The 17,939-nt window shown below is 34.9% G+C and overlaps 1 protein-coding gene across 1 annotated transcript in view; it reads left to right on the top strand.

Moving 5' to 3' along the window:
* The window catches only part of LUZP2 (leucine zipper protein 2), a 743,524-nt gene that overhangs the window by 320,417 nt on the left and 405,168 nt on the right, over nt 1-17,939 (top strand). Inside the window, exon 5 of the mRNA XM_072619311.1 lies at nt 16,091-16,153. Coding sequence (XP_072475412.1) covers nt 16,091-16,153 — 63 coding nt within the window. The remainder of the gene's footprint in view (nt 1-16,090; nt 16,154-17,939) is intronic.

Below are 17,939 nucleotides of genomic sequence, written 5' to 3'. Positions count from 1 at the left end.
GCCAAAGGGAGAAGGGAGCAACTAGAAGTAAACACTTTTGGGGAGAGATAAAGTCAAAAGAGAGAATAGAATAAATGGTGGGTAGGATAGGATGGAGGGAAATAAAGTTAGCCTTATACACCATGACTATTATGGAAGTCCTTTGCAAAACTACACATATATAGCCTGTATTAAATTGCTTACCTTCTCAGTGGGGATGGGTGGGGAGGGAAGAAGGGAGAGAAGTGGGAATTCAAAGTATTAGGAATATATGTTGAGAATTGTTTCTGCATGCAACTGGGAAATAAGAAATACAGGTAATGGGGTACAGAAATCTCTCTTTCCCTACAAGAAAAGAGAGTAGATGGGGATAAGGGAAGGGAGGGGTGTGATACAAGGGAGGGCAGATTGGGGGAAGGGGTAATCAGAATGTACAGAGTTTTGAGATGGGGGAGGGGAGAGATTGGGAGAAAATTTGGAACTAAAAATATTGTGGAAATGATGGTGAAAATAAAAATAAATAAAGAAACATAAAAAAGAAAGTCAAAATATATCTTTGTAAAGAAATTTTGGATTATATTGCACTATAATTCATATTTATAAGATGTCTTGATTTTTTTACATTGAAACCACAGTAGAGACATAGGGCAAGTATATAGTGGAGACAGAAGAGGAGGATGCGACAAAGGGCATGAAAGATCTAAAATGGTGTCAGAGACAAATTCTTTCTATCTCATAGTTTTGTTTGATTATTTTGTTTTGTTTTCTCAGTTAGACTGTGCAATCCACAACCATAGACTTGAATGTAAGATTCCATGACAAAGAGTTTGCCAGCCACCATTGGGTGTTATATTTCCAACTATTCCTCTGAAAAGTTGATTTAAGTCTTTAGAGCTCTGCTTCTAATTCCCCAGGGAAGATAAAAATGCTTTGCTCTTATGGGAAAAATGAGGTTTTTGTTTTTCTTTGGAGAATTCTAAACTAAATATGGCTTTCTTGTGGCCCTGTTATGATTAATAATAAATTGGATATTTGGATGTCCCTCTGATGATTGGAACCCATTGCAAGAATACAGTCAGGCTGGCAGTGTTTATATTTTCATTTAGAATCATCAGTGATTGCAGGCATAATGAATCTTTAGGAAGAAAAAAATAGCAAATCAAATATGGACCTGATATCTACCAGTATGTTGTCACAAAAAGGAAAATTATACAGAATTGAAAAAAGAAAATGATATATCATATAGAGATTTGCAATTAATGGTGGTATCTCTATCTAAGACATGTCACATTTGCATAAGGGAAGAAAACAAGAAAAAGTGGAACATATGATTTGATAACCAGACTGTATGCAGCCAGCTGATCTCTCTCACTGTGAAAATTTGTCCATTGCTTTTGGTTTTTGGCAGTCACGTTTATTTCTGCCAAATCTAAATTTCCATCTTTGTTTATCTTAAGAAATGAACTTCATGCAGGACATTGGACATGCTTTGCATTTTTTTTATATCAGCTGTTTCCTAAAACTACGTATCATCTATGAGTTGGTAATGTAAGTGAATATATTTCTCAGCTTGACCTTTGTTCTTGATTCTTGGAAAGAACAGTGAATTCGGGGAGTCATAGGAAATGATTTGGAAACTTGATTTTCTCATGTGTCTTGTGTAATTTCAGGTGAGTCAGTTAACCTTTGGGGGCTTTTTTTCCTACATCTCTAAAATTAAGTAGCAAGATTAAATATCCATTTCAACTCTAAATCAATGATATTATTATATATGTACTCTTATATCTGAGGAAAGAGGAGATTTAAATTTAAACCATTTTATTGATTTATTCTTTCCCAGGGATTTCTTTATTTTCTTTTTTTTCCTTCTCCCTCTCCCTCTCCCTCTCCCTCTCCCTCTCTCCCTCTCCCTCTCCCTCTCTCTCCCTCTCTCCCTCTCTCTCCCTCTCTCCCTCTCTCCCTCCCTCCCTCCCTCCCTCCCTCCCTCCCTCCCTCCCTCTCTCTCTCTCTCTCTCTCTCTCTCTCTCTCTCTCTCTCTCTCTCTCTCTCTCTCTCTCTCTCTCTCTCTCTTCTCATTTGGCAATGGACTAGACAAATAGGGAATGAAGTGTAACCTGATCTTTAATTTCTATCACATTCTATACAAAAGACCTTCCTAATTGAGCAATTTGTGTACACATAGAGCATTAAAAGCAAATCCAGCATGGTTATACTATTCCTGTAGAGCTGAACATAATAATGCAATCATGTCCCACATTATTCCATATTAGTTGATTGGCAAATTATCACTGCAATTTGATATGTAGTAAACAAAGAGCACCTGCACATGAAATGATGATTGCCCATATTAGCCTATTTTTTTATCTATGAATTTAAAGCAATTAAGGAAATCAAATAATATTTAAAAAACCCACTCTAGTTTGACCTTCTAGGATTAAGACTAGGTTTGTCCCTAAAAGAGCACTAATTATAAAGGGTGAATAGCATTTGTTTGTCTTATTGAAAAAATGAGCAAAAGAATATTTAATTTTATAAGTAAAATCTACCACAGAAGGTACCACGTGTATGTTTTTTAATTTTTTAATTAATCTATCTGTTTTCTGTTTTCAACAATCACATCCATAAGTTTTAAATTTTCTCCTGCTCTCTCCCCAAGATGACATATGGGTTCTATACATGCATTCTTATTAAACACATTTTCATATTTATCATGTTGCATAGAAGAATTAAAAGAAATGGGAGACACCATGAGAACAGCCAAAGCAAAAGAAAACAACGAAAGAGAAAACCGTCTTCTTCGTTTTGCACTCTGACTCTATAGCTCTTTCTCTGGATGTGGATGGCATTTTGCATCAAGAGTCTTTTGGAAATATTTTCGTTCCTTGCATTGCTGTGAATGGGTACATCTATCAAAAACAGTCCTCACACACTATGGCTGTTACAGCGTGTAATGTTCTCCTGCATCTGCTCACTTCACTCAGCATCAGTTCATACAAGTCTTTCCAGGCTTCTCCGAAGTCTTCCTGTTCATCATTTCTCATAGCACAATAGTATTCCATTACATTCACATACCGTAACTTGTTCAGCCATTCCCCAATTGATGAACATCCCCTCAATTTCCAGTTCTTGGCCACCACAAAAGAGCTGATATAAATATTTTTGTACATGCAGGTCCTTTTCCCATTTTTATCATCTCTTTGGGATACAGCCCTAGAAGAGATTTTGCTGGATCAAAGGATATGCACATTTTTATAGCCCTTTTGGCATAGTTCCAAATTGCTCTGTAGAATGATTGGATTAGCTCACAGCCCCACCAACAATGAACTAGTGTTTTGATTCTCCCACATCTTCTCCAACATGTATCATTTTCTTTTTTTGTCATGTTAGCCAATCTGGTTGGTGTAATGTGTTATGTCAGAGTTTTGATTTGCATCTCTGTAATCAGTAGTTATTTAGATATTTTTTCATATGACTACAGATACCTTTAATTTCTTCCTTTGAAAACTATATCTTCATATCCTTGACCATTTATCAGTTGGGGAATGACATATTTTTGTAAATTTGACTCAGTTATTTTAGAAATGAGGCCTTTATCACAGACACTGATTGTGAAAATTCTTTCCTACTTTTCTTCTTGTCTCCTAATCTTGGTTCCTTTGGCTTTGTCTGTACTAATTTTTTTCAATTTAATGTAATCAAAATTATCCATTTTGCATTTCATAATATTCTCTATCTCATTTGTTCATAAATTCTTTTGTTCTCTGTAAATCTGGTAGGTAAACTATTCCAAGTGTCTTGACAGTATCATCCTTTCTATATAAATCATGTACACATTTTGACTTTATTTTGGTATGTGGTGTATGATGTGAGTCTATGCCTATTTCCTGCCATAGTATTTTTCCAGTTTTCCCAGTAATTCTTGTCAAAGAGAGAGTTCTTATCCCAGGAGCTGGAATCTTTGAGTTTTTCAAACAGTAGATTAGTATAGTCATTGACTACTATGTCTTGTGTACCTAACCTATTCCACTGATCAGTGGTTTTGATGATCGGTGCTTTATAATACATTTTAAGATCTAATGCAGCTAAGTAACCTTCCCTTGTATTTCTTTTCATTAATCCCTTTGATATTTTGGAACTTTTGTTCTTCTAGATGAATTTTGTTATTATTTTTTAGCTCTGTAAAATATTTTTGGTAGTTTGATTGGTGTGACATTGAATAAATAAATTAATTTAGGTAAATTGTCACTTTCATTCTATTAGCTAGGATTACCAAAGAGCAACAGATACTTTAGATGTGACTTTACTTGTGTGAAGAGTGTTTTGTAATTCTGTTCATGTAATTCCTACCTTTGTTTTGGCAGGTAGAGTCCCAAATATTTTATGATGTCTACAGTAATTTTAAATGGAATTTCTCTTTCTATCTCTTGCTTTTGGTGTTTGTTAGTAATATATAGAAATGCAGATCATTTATCTGGGTGTGTTTTGTATCCTGCAGCTTTGCCAAAGTTGTGTATTATTTCAAGTAGTTTTTTACTTGATTCTCTAGGATTCTCTAAGTATATTATTATATCATCTACGTGTATGATTTTAAGAAACAGAAATTGTCTTTTTTATTTGGATATATCGTTGAAGTCTTAGGGTCCTCAGAAGTAATTAATCACAACTCACTGATCATCCCAAATCTGCTGAGAAACACAAGATATTCAATTGATGTCATGAAATGTGGTTTGATCCTCTAATTTCTGTTTCCACCTATATAAAATTCAGGAGTTGGGTTAGCTGTCCCTTTCAATTATGAATCAATGATCCTATAATAAATATAAGATATCCTATTCCATACTTGCAAGGTATAGGACCCTGCACAAGTCGTATAAACTTGAGCTCCAGTATGCTCATCTGTAAACTGGGGGTAGTAGTATTTGACCTCAAAGAGCTTACATTTTGGGGTGTGTATGGATATGGCATCAATATTTTCTGAACAATGCTTAGGATGGTGCAAGAGTGATGGAAGGTAGACAAATATTTTGAGGTTCCAAGAAAGTGGAAACCCAGATGTGGCGTAGCATATGTATAGCTGGTGTTGAAACCATGGAACATGGGTTCTTGTTCCACCTGTAGCATATACTGATTATGTGACCCTGAACTATTTTCATTCATCCTGAATTATATCTAGCCCCTGGACCAAGATGGCTCTGGAGATTAGTGTGAAGCTAGTGATTTTGCATAGCCCTCCCTCACTTAAATTCAATTTTATCCAATTCACTTGCAAGTCATGACATCACCTTCCTGATGCTCTGGTCATATTTGAGAACAAAGGACAAACGACAACAGCATATACTGATTATGAGACCCTGGACAGATCATATTCTTTCTATGCTCTAGGTACTTATCTAAAACAATAAATTGTAGAGGAAATGATGGCATGCATTAGTAGAGGGAACTAATTAGGACTTGATGAATGCCCAGCCAGTCCTGTCACCCACTAGAATTGTCCTAACTGAGGGGTTCTGTAGGCTGTCTCATCAGCTAAGTTGATAAAGTGAAAATTGCCTGTGGCCTCTTTCTTCTGTAGGGCAAGTTATATATCGTCATCATAATGACTGTACTCTATGGTATCTAACTGCCCATAGAAGTGCCAAGTGTATAAATTCTTTATATTTGAAGACACTCTCATCCTTCCTTTTCCTCATCTGTATGAGGTGAGTGCTCATTTCCACTCTACATGAAGCATCCCTAATGAAAGAGACATAAGTGGAGCAGTTAGTGACAGAGGAAGAGATCCAAGATTAGAAGCCTGTTCCGCATGTTTGCTAAAGTGGCACTAGATTCAGGAATGTTGGAGCTTTAATTCTGCCTCTGACAATAGCTAGCTGTTTGAACTTGATCACTTTACCTTCTTAGCCTTTGTTTCCTCATTCATGAAATATATGTAAAAATATCTTTTATTTGTAAACTCATGGGTTTGTTATGTGGATCCCATACAAGTTCATACATAGTGCAATTGGCAAACTTTAGAGTGCTTTGTAAATGTCAGTTATTTATACAGGGTTGCTCACTAATATCCACAGCTATCTATGACTCATAATATACCTATGTTTTCCTTCATTGCTCCTGAGAATATTCATTTTCTCAATATCTTGATTAGTTCCTATTTGTGTAAAAATAATGTATCCACATTTCTTTTGAAAACTCAATAATAAGGTATGTTGCTAAGCTATATTTTTTAAATGGCAAAACTTTTCAGTAATATTCACAGAACAAGAGATGTTTTAACTGGAGCACATGGGTTCATCCCTGATTGAGTTATTAATATTACATTAAAATAGACCTCAAAATTTATCTTGACTAGGTCTCTGATTCACTATGTTTTTCTGCAAAGGGGAAGAAAAGACACATTTTCTGCAGGAGGTGATAAATTTTTATGAAAGGTCCCAAGGCATTAAATTGAGTCCATATAAAATGTATTTTTACAAGTAAAGTCACTTTGAGTTTCAATATCACCCAAAGTGAAAATGGGCAGGTTTTTAAAAAAAGGACACATTAATTTGAAAAGAAGTAAACTGCCTTTGGTCTCATTTTCTTTAAAAATACTCTTTTCTGAGATTTGCATATTTTTATTTTTTTCACCTGAGGCAAATTAGCAGTGCCACAGCTTGTGAAAGCAGAACTCCTAATGGAGAACCCTGATAGCTTACTAAAGCAGGACTGAGCACTCAGGTATGGCACAGTAATTAAAGATATTAATGTGGATTTGATGCATTTCACTACCCTGGTTAATTTTTATGACTTAACTTGCCCTAAGTGAGACATAATCAGTATAAAAGTAAGAAACAGCTGCAAGCTTTGATTCTGCACCAAAGACTTTGTGCCAGTGGGCTCATCCATCCTTTATGTCAGGTAAATAACTAAATGTCACCTGCCTCTTGGAATTAGGAAAGGGCTTCTGTGAGGGGCAACAGTTATTTCAGTGGGGAGAATCCAGTTCGGTCATTTCAAGGTCACAGATGGTGGGAGGCTATTGGCATTGGCTTGAATATTTTGGTTTAATTATTATCATCATATTATGAAGGAAACAGCATGGACCATCTTCTGTGCCTCCTTGTCAGAGCTTAGGTACCACAGCACTAGTGTGGCATTGAAAAGATTCCAGTCTTTCCTTCTAATCTATTTTCATTTTAATTTAATTATAGGTATTCTTAATTATGAATAACATATTAAATAACAGAAGGATTTAAGGATGTGGGGAAAACTATTTAAGCATCATTGACTAAGCAGGCGTGTTCAGATATGCAAAGAAGCTCCTCATTCTTTTGTGTCCTTTTGTAAGGGAAATTCTAGACCAGATTCCTAGGAAACACATTTTGGATCAATATAGAGAACAACTTGTTCACAGTTAGTGCTCCCCTAGACAGAATTTGCACTTGTAGGCTTGGCTCCTAGGGTCTGATTGGTGACCTTTGATTTCATCTTAACCCACCCAAGATCCACTGAACCACTTAGCTGTCTCTAAACTAGCCTGCCTGAATAACAAACCTCTTTCTGCCAGAATTTAATCAGCCACATCTAGAATCCTGGAGTCAGGTGGTGAGGACCAATGTCGAATTTCCCAACCGTCTCTAATACAGGTCACCTGCATTCTAACTTCCTGCTTTGCCTATTCTCTGTTTTAATCCACCCTTTTATTTGTTTACTGTAACATGTTGTCTCCTTTCTTAGTATGTAAACTCCTTGAGTACATTTGCTTAACACCAGTACTAAACACAGGATCTTAATAATTCCCACCTCCCACTAATTCAGCAGTCAAAGCATGGCCGGCCTTGTCAGGAGGCAAGTTTCTTGAGAAATTGGGTATTCAGGTATCATTTGTTCACTCATAGAGGTTATCAAGCCTTAGATAGGTGAGGCTAGGAGTTGCAAAGGTGTAGACTTAGGTCTGATGGAAGGAAACTTTTTCTTGACAATTGGAGCTATGCCAAAGTAGCACAGAATATCTTGGGAGGTGGTGTATTTCCCAAATTGAGGGTCTTTAAGCAAAAATGGTATGGCCATTTGCTTGTCAAGTAGAGGAGCTCCATGTTTAGATGTCATTTGGACGAGGTGGCTCCTGAGGCCAATTCCAATTCAGAAACTCATTAAGTGGGTTAGACGTGGGGTCCACTGAAACCCCTTTCCATTTTTAGACCCTATGATTGTACAAGCTCCACTTAACAAAAGCAAACATATTGGTGGCATTAAATCAAGATGGGTTTGTATCCTGTCTCATACTTCAATGGTCATTGTGTCAGATTAAGTCTAAGCATCTTGGCCAAAAAAAATCCCACCTCTGAATCATTTGCTCTACATACTTGAGTTCTCTGAGCTTCATTTGTAAAGTGAAGGATTACATTAGGTGATGTCTAAATCTCTAATCAGCTCTTAATCCACAGTCCAGTTTCTCTCTAACCTGTGACTAAATGGGTGATCAATGAAAATTTGGAGTCTTAATTTCTTCACCTGTAAAGTTGATAAATATATGCATGACCTTCTCCACAGGGCTATCGTGTTACAATGGAGAATAAGTGAGTACGTAAAGCGCTTCTTAAATCTACCATATAAAATAACGCTTTGTATGTGTGCTCTAAAATTGAGCTTTTTAAAAAAATTTTTAAACAGTACTCTGAGAAAAAAATAAGATCAGTAGTAGTGCCATACACCTATAATCCTTGCTGCTAAAGAGGTTAAAGATGGCAGATCACTGGAGCTCAGGTGTTCTGAACAATAGTGTTAAATTTCATTAAGAATATATATATTTATATATATATACACACATACACATATATACATATATATGTGCATGTGTATACACACTCACAAATATATGTGTATATGTTTATCTGCATACATATACGTATATATCTGTATCCATAGTTGTATATATATATATATATATATATATATATATATATATATATATATATATATATATATATGTATATACACATATATATGGTGTGTGTACAAGTCTATTCATACATATACACACATGTATATATGTATACACACACAGAGTCCAGCTCCAATATATTGATCCTCCAGCACCAGCCTACTTAAGAAGGAATGAACCAGCTCAGATAAGAAATAGAGTTCCAGCCTAAAGTGAGAGAAAGAGAGGGAGAAGGAGACAGAGAACAAGGGAGAGGGAGGGAGGAAAGAGGACGGATGGAGGGAGAGTAGGTAGGCCATCATGAGTAAAAACCTGATAAAATGACTACATGTCTCACAATTCAGTAGTTCCTAGGATCATTTTGATTCTAACTTGATGTGGTCGGTTGATGTGAGTAGTATTCTTGGTGTTACTATTAGATCTTCTAAATCTCTCTAAACACTCATACCTTAAAATTAATGTCTTCCCCTATAGTTGATGCAATTTGGAGGTGCAGGGACTCCAAAATACCAAGGTTCAGGGCAGATTTGTCTGAAAAGAATTTGTGAACTTAAGCAGTCTTCCAGTCAGGTGGCAAAAAGTTTATTAGAAAAATAATAAAGGTGGGAAGAGCTCCTTTGGGGAACTCACAACCTAACAGGAGTGACACTAAAGCTTATATAGTAAAAGCACAGTGAATTGTGTGGCAGGTATGCCAATTAGGTGGGGATCATGCAGTTTCTGTATTTTTCTTCACAGACATCATTCGCTACTGGAAACCCTGAATGGGGTGAGGCTTTTAAGGGGTCTTGTCCATAATAAGATAACCTTGGGAGTTGACATCTATGGTTGAATGTCTGGATTGTATACAATAACAGTGGGAATCAGGATGTGATAATTCAACAGTTACAAGATAATCCTGTTAATTTTTTTATAGAGGTCAGCTTGTTCTTGAAACAGAGAGAGAGAGTTTGCCTCACTGGGGACCACATATGAGTTATTGTCAGAAATAGGATCTTTGGGCTGGGGAAATGTATGGTCCTAGGGGTTGGGTCTAAGCACAAGCACCCCGTCATAACGATCACCAGGAAAATGCTCAGAATGCTATTTCCTCATTGTATGTAGCTTCAATTGTTTTAAGCAGGGTTTGTCCAGATTTCTCAGTAAGAAGGCTGAATGATAGTTTACATCTAAAAGTAACTCCTTTTTACTACATTAAAACTATAAGAAATTTGAAAAATGAAATAATAAAGCAAGGAATAAGAGAAGAGGAAGAAGAAATGGTCAAAAGTTAAACAAATTAAAAATTTTAAGTGAAAAAAAGGTATTTGAAAACAAAAGGAAGTGAGAGGAGGAAAATTACCAAAAATCATTATGACTAGTTAAAGGCCAACAAAACTAAAACATAAAGAGTATCAGAAGAAAAGTAAAACCCTAATATTAACAGAACAGAAACTAACATATTTGAACAGCTCAACCTGAGAAAAAGAAGTTGACCAATCCATAAATCAATGCCCAAAGACAGAGAGGGGAATAGATTTTAGAAGGATTTACAAGTATCATTCATATTTAACTACTAGCCTTATAAAAATGTATGCATGGTTGGCCTTTTAGTTTAATCTGTATATTTAATATTTTTCTATTACTTTCATAAGCTTAGACAAGTAACAAAAAATGATCAAGACTTTATTTGTAGCATTAGCCATTTTCCAGAGTTATAAATGATCACACTGAAAATTTAATAATTGGCTCTCATGAGCTAGTTTGACCTGGCTCCAGTGCAGTGATGAATTTATCAAATATTAAGGAGCAAATAACTTCTATGCTTCAAATTTATTTCACGAGAAAAGGAAAAAAATACCTCAAATACCTTATATTCTTTCTACAAGATATATGTCTTAATACTCAACTAGTGAAAGATCATATATTAAAAATTATAAAGCAATATATTCATAAATTTTGATATATTATTAAAATGTATTTTAAAATTATATCAATACATTCACCATGAAGTGATAGAATTTATATAATGATGGCAAAGATAGTTTTAACATTTGGAAAATTCAAAGATAAAATAGAAACTACAAAATTTTATCAATAGAGGGAAAATGGTTTCTAAAAATGAAGCATTTATTGCACTGTTGGTGGATTTGTGAACTGATCCAACCATTATGGAGAGCAATTTGGAATTGTGCCCAAAGGGCTATAAAACTTTGCATACACTTTCATCTAGCAGTAATACTACTATCCTAAAGAAATTCTTAAAAAGGGAAAAGGACCTAATGTACAAAAATATGTGTAGCATCTCTTTTTTGGCAAAGAATTAGAAATTGAGGAAATGCCCATCATTTGGGGAATGACTTAATATGGAATGTAATGGAATAGTATTGTCCTAAAAGAAGTGATGATCAGATAGATTTCAGAAAAAAAAAAAAAACCTGGGAAACTTGCAGGAACTAAAGTGAAATAAAGTGAGCAGAACCCAGGAGAAGGTTATACATAGTAACAGCAACCCTGTGTAGTGATCAGCTACGACTGACAGCTCTTCTCAGCAAAACAGTGATCCAGGACAGGTAAGATTCCCGATAGATAGTTACCCATATCCAGAGAAAGACCTGATGGAGTCTGAATACGGATCAAAGTGTGCTATTTTCATTTTCTGAATTTTGTAGTTTTTTTCTTTTTGTTCTGCTTCTTCTTTAATAATATGAAATGTGTTCATGCTTATAAATATATAGCCTTTGTATACACATATGTAAAATTTATACATATATATATACATATATATATATATACACACATATATCTATCTATTTAAAGGTTAGATACATATATAACCTTTATCAAATTACTAATTATCTTAAGGGGAAGGAAAGGAAGAAGGGAGAAGAAAATCTGGAACTCAAAATTTTATTTAAAAAAAATTTTATAATTGTCTTTACCTGTAATTGGAAAATATAGATTATTATTTAAAAGAAATAAATCAGTATTTATGCAACATAAAAACCCTAAGAAAGCAATAATAGAGATTTTTCTTACTTTAATGAAAAATATATATCTACCCCCCAAAACCCTTCTATTATTTGTAACCGAGAGACAATAGGAGGTTTCTGAGTAAGAACAGAGGTAAGTCAAAGATATCCATTATCCCCTATTATTACTTGTTTATAGTGCTAGAAGGGTGGCTAGGTGATGCCAAGGTTAGAGTGCTGGGTCTGAATTCAGGAATATTCCTCTTCATGAGTTCAAATCTTGCCTCAGAGACTTATTAGCTGTGTGATTCTGGGCAAAGCATCTAACTCTATTTGCTTCAGTTTCCTCATCCATAAGATTAGCTTAAAAGGAAATGGAAAACTACTTCATATCTTTGCTAGGAAAACCCTGAATAGGGTCTCAAAGAGTCAGACATAACTGAAATGACTGAACAATCGTGATAGAAATAGTTCATATAAATGCCCCCCTAAAAATCCATAATTACTCAGAGGCAAAGAGAGAACACATTATGATTGTTTGTAGATGGTGTAGTTATATTTTGAGACAATCAAAACTTCTATAAAGTATTTATATGCAAAATAAATTAACAAAACATATTTGCCTTTTTCTACATCATTGACAACCTAGTAAGAAGTGAAAATTTACTAAATATAATGAAAATGTAACAAATATCTAGAAATTGATCTACAAAGAATAGAACCAATACTTTGATCAAGGCTGTATATTTTTAAGAAATAAAAGAAGCAAATAAATAGAAAGATGGTCAGTTTTCATGGCTGTTTGTGCTGACATATCACAAATGGTTAAGCTGACATGATCTTTAATAATAAATTAAATTTCATATCAAATTTCTAAAAGGATATTTTATAACTGGGTGAATTAAAATTTATTTGTGGGAATAAATTGTTAATAGTATAGCAAGGAGAGATATAATGGAACAAAAATAAAATTAGGGAAAGTGAGGGGCTTTGTTCCATGAGATCTCAAACCATACTACCAAAAAAGTGAAAATCAAAAACATAACATGCAGGATAAATGTAAAACTTGTCAGTGGAATACAAAACAAATAGGATTCTGAAATACATACTAGTGACATCCTTGTTTTTAACAAATGGAAAAACATAAGGTGCTGACAAAGGAACGTTCTTTTTTAACAAAAAGCTGATTGGAAATTTAAGTGGAATGTAAATAAACAAAAGAAAATGAAGAGTATTTATCTGAAAGTTTTTATTATACCCCTCAAAATTTAAGGCAAATAAATTAAATATTAAAAATTATACCTGGAAAAAGTGTATGAGAATGGAAAGTTTTATCTTTTACAGTTATGGTTAAAGGACCCATAGCAACTTCCTCTCTTGTAGTTGAGACCTGCCATGTAAGTGGTCTTCTCGTATTTGAACTTGAATGAGGGCTCCTTGAAACAGAAACTTCTGTCCCTCTCTCTTCATATCCCCGGTGTTTGGCACATGGTAGGAACTTCATAAGTTATTTTCTTCCCTCCCTCCCTCCCTCCCTTCCTTCCCTCCCTCCTTCCTTCCTTCCTTCCTTCCTTCCTTCCTTCCTTCCTTCCTTCCTTCCTTCCTTCCTTCCTTCCTTCCTTCCTTCCTTCCTTCCTCCCTCCCTCCCTCCCTCCCTCCCTCCCTCCCTCTTTACCTCTTTATGCTACAGTCAGTGTTCAAAGACTAGCTCTAACAGCACACTGCAACACTGGAGGGAGTTTCCACATCAGGACTTTTGCCCACTGATGAAATCACATGTTTAGAGCAACACAAAGGTACGCATGCACACATGCAAACCCACAGACAGTTACATGCACAAGTTACTACTTTTTTCATATTATGAGCCATGGATGCCAATAACAAATGTAGCATACGCATAGAGACACACATGCACACACGTGTGTATGTGTGTGTCTGTGTGTATAGTTAGTTGTTCAGTCATTTCAGTTGTGTCTGACTCTTTGTGACCTCATTTGTGTTTTTGTTTGCTCGTTTGTTTTGACAAAGCTGTTAGAGTCATTTGCATTACCTACTCCAGTTCATTTTACAAATGAGAAAATAGAGGCAAACAGGGTTAAGTGTTTTGCCCAGTGTCACGTAGCCAGTAAGTACTTGAGGCCAGGTTTGAATTCAGCTTGTCTTGACTGTCCCTGCCACTCTCTGCCAGCTAATAGTATGTACACACTCGTTTATCTATAAATATATATTATATATACATGCATTTGGAAAAAAAATCATATTTTCTGCATGAGCATGACTGGGGATTTAGCTGTTTTAGATACTCTGATACTACCTTAGATTCCAAATAAACTATTTTGAGGCTGGACCACTTATTGAATGAACTACCCAACATTATAGGACAGCTCACGCATACATACCTCTGTACAAATTGTGTGCCATGTCTAGAACATATTCCTTGCTCACTTCCACCACAAAAACACCTTGTTTCAAAATCAACAACAAAACCTAAAACAAACAAGGAAAATAACAGCAAATAAGAAAAACCCAAAAGCTTCTCAGGGATGACCCCAACCACAAAGCCTTTCTCGACCCCGCCAATTGCATTCCATCTCCCTTGAAATTACTTGGCAAACTCTGTAATTCCTTATCTATATATGAATTATATTGTGCCAGAGAAGTTGTAGTTTCATGAGATTAAGACCTTCTTTGGTATTATCTTTGCATTTTCATGATCAGCAAACAATTTCATATACAAGGTAGACATTTAATAAATGATTGCTCTTTAAAACTGTATTGAACCAAATTTTGTCTTTAATGCAAACATAGGTCAAGGAATGGTTTAATTTAAATGTTACTTTATTCTCAAGTTATTAATAAGTCATTGGGAAATTTATACTTTTCTATCTTGTGTATATGTGTGTATGTAGAAGGTTAACATCTGACTTTGGTTCCATGTACCATCTAACTTTCATTATTGCATTAAAAGGGGATTATTTGACCCATGATGCATTTTATTCTTTACTGAATAATGCGTTGTGTTATTAGCACTTTGGTAGACCCTGTTCTCTTTGCAACTTTCTCTCTCTGTGTGTGTCTCACAATATTGGTAAATAGCCTATTAAATTATTCCACATTATTCCTTTATCCCTTGAGGATTTCGATGTTTGAAGAGAAACGTTTTGTATATGATGCTTCATAATGCCTCTTTAGTTGACATTCTGTGCCTTGAACTTCCAAACTACTTTTTGAAGAGTAAGAGTAGTGCTGGTAACAAGTTATATTTTCATGTTTTCATCATTCTTTCATTTTTGAATCTTTACTGTCATCACTGAGGGGGGTTCATATGTAACTGATCAAAAATGAGGGAAAACAATATAGAAACAGCAAAGAACCAAAAAGTCAATCCAAGAAGAGTTTGGGATGCAAATCTGTGTTTTCTTTTTAGCATAGAAGAAAACTTACTTTTTGTAGTTCTTTGGACTTTTCAAGGTGCTGTTGTATCTATTATCTCATTTAATCCACATGAGAATGCTGTTATGTTGATGGGGCAAAAGGTAACCCATATTTTTATAAGGACAGAATTTGGATTGAGTGACTTACCTAGGAGCACATAGCAAGTAGCATATGAGCTATCTTGGTAGCACTGTAGCTGGAATACTGGACTGGATTCAGGAAGACTTGAATTCAATTTCTCCCTCAGATATTCACTTGCCATGTTACTGGATCAGTTACTTAAACTATGTCAACCTCAGTTTCCTCATCATTGAAAATGGAGAAAATAATTGCACCCTCCTCATTGGATTATTATGAAAATTTTAAAATGGCATATCAAGTGTTTTGCCAACCTTATCATTATATATAAATTATAGGTATAATCGTCATCATGGATTTTTCACTTAAAACTTTTTGAACTATACCAGATTCTCACATAGGAAAGCAAGTTGTTGAGGCCTGAGGTATTATTTCCTACAACAAATCTTTAATTCAACCATAAATGATCTTTTAATTGAGTAGTTATGATCTCCCATTAAATATAAAAAGAACATTTTCCAATTAAGTAGAGGTGTGTATGTGGGTATATTAATGATTTCTTTGGTTAATAAAAATTTCAATCTCTTTTACTTTCTCAGTATTTTATTGATAACTGTGGAAGTAATTGCTTAATTATATATTGAGATCATGAATGGTAAGTTAAGAAAATGTGGGGATAAATTTGAAATGTATCTACATAATTAATATTTTTTTTCATTTACAGATTAATTTTTTAAAGACTGAAATGGAAAGAAAGAGTAAAATGATCCGAGATCTCCAAAATGAGGTAAGAATCACTTTGAAGAAAAAATTATATTAAAACCAAAGAAAATGTATATTCAGCAGCATTATTCCTGGGTCATGGATACCATGCCATTTTGATTCCCCATTATCTTCTGGTATAGAATAACAAATGTATCATGAATAATTTCCTTCTGGATAACTGAGAAATGGAATATCAATTCAGTCTTCAGCCAAATTGTTTATAGTATCTCCTAGGAAAGACTGTCAACTTTGTGACATTCTTTTCCACATCCCCTTTTGGAGTAGCCATCTCTATTTTCCACTATAGTCATACAATCTGCTCCTTTGCTTCTCTTTTCATCTGTTTTTATTGACTTTGCTTTATGACAACCAAAGGAGGAGGCAAATCTACTGTCTAATTTAGGAGTATAGGGGACCCACAAAGGCATTACAGCTACCTCCTATTGAATGGAGATGCTATTGACCTGCATGAGACAGAAGATGTACCTTAAGCACTTATTCTCTTTGTCACTTAGAATAAATGGATTAGTGAGCCATTGATTAGATTACCATTCCTTGTGCCGATAAATTCAGAATGTACTGTGTACTAGCCAATATATAAGCATATTAAATAGCTCCCCCAATCCGAATCAAGAAAACAAATCACATCATAAATTTTGCATTTAGCATCATTTGCCTGGTTTGAGAAAGGAAAATTAAAGCGAAAGAGGGAGAGAGAGAAAGGGGGAGAAGGAGAGAGGGAGAGAGAATACATTAAACACTTGTTCAAGAGACAAATCAGAATAAAAGCATGTGAGGCATGGAGAAAGGGAGACAGAATTTAATACGGAATTTGGCAGGAGGGACTTCTTTATTGTGCTTCATCTTAATGATTTTCTTTTTGATTCATTTGAAGAATTGGGTTGAACTTAAACCTTTAGATTTGTTACTGAAATGTTACTGGTTCCGATGGCTGTTTTAGAAAGTTTTAATAAGAATCTGTGTGAGGGTGAATGATCTTGTTGATTTTCTGATAAAGTGATGCTTGGCTGCTTTTAGGGTCATATGGAGTACAGAGCTGACCATATTCTGCACCCTTTAGTCCATCATTTTTCATACAAATGAAATCATGCCACATTGATTTCATTGTCATTTGGTAACTTAATGTAGAAGAGAAGTTACAAAAGTGCTACCAATGAGGGGGAGGATGGGGATCTTCCAGGTTGATTGCTTATCTGAATCCTGTCATTCCATGTCTAAGGATATGGGCTGTTAACTGATGTGGATGTGCAGGGCATTCATTTATCAACTTAGATTTAAGAAAGATATATATAGAAGATGGAAGCAAAGACAGTTGATAGATGATGAATGCAAAAACATGACACATTTTATAAGAGTAGGCTGAGTAGTGCCAAAGTTCACTTGAGAGAGGTTTTGAAAGTGAACAACAACAAAAAAGGAAGTCATTTCTATTGGAAGAGGGGAATAAGAATAAAAAAAAAGAGCTAGACCTGCTAAATAGAAGAAAACAAGATGGTGATAACTGTTGACAGAGGAGACAATGCTGCATAATTGTTCTTTGGTATATTTTTTCTGTTAAAGCAAATAATCTCTGAACCTGTGAGGACAGACCCAATATGACAAATCAGACACTGGTACCTAAGTAAGAGAAGACTTAGCTGACCTAGATGCGTCCAAATCCCTTATCTCAAATGAACCACATTCTTGTAGGGATGGAATAAGCATATTATAAGCAACAATTATGTTTTGGGCACTTTGCTAAGCACTGTACAGGTATTATCTCATTTCTTTGTCACAAAAACTCTATA

This window comes from Notamacropus eugenii, chromosome 6 (assembly GCF_028372415.1).
Source record: "Notamacropus eugenii isolate mMacEug1 chromosome 6, mMacEug1.pri_v2, whole genome shotgun sequence".
Taxonomy (NCBI): domain Eukaryota; kingdom Metazoa; phylum Chordata; class Mammalia; order Diprotodontia; family Macropodidae; genus Notamacropus; species Notamacropus eugenii.
Note: the sequence above shows the minus strand (reverse complement) of the source record. Positions and strands in the feature narration are given on the sequence as shown.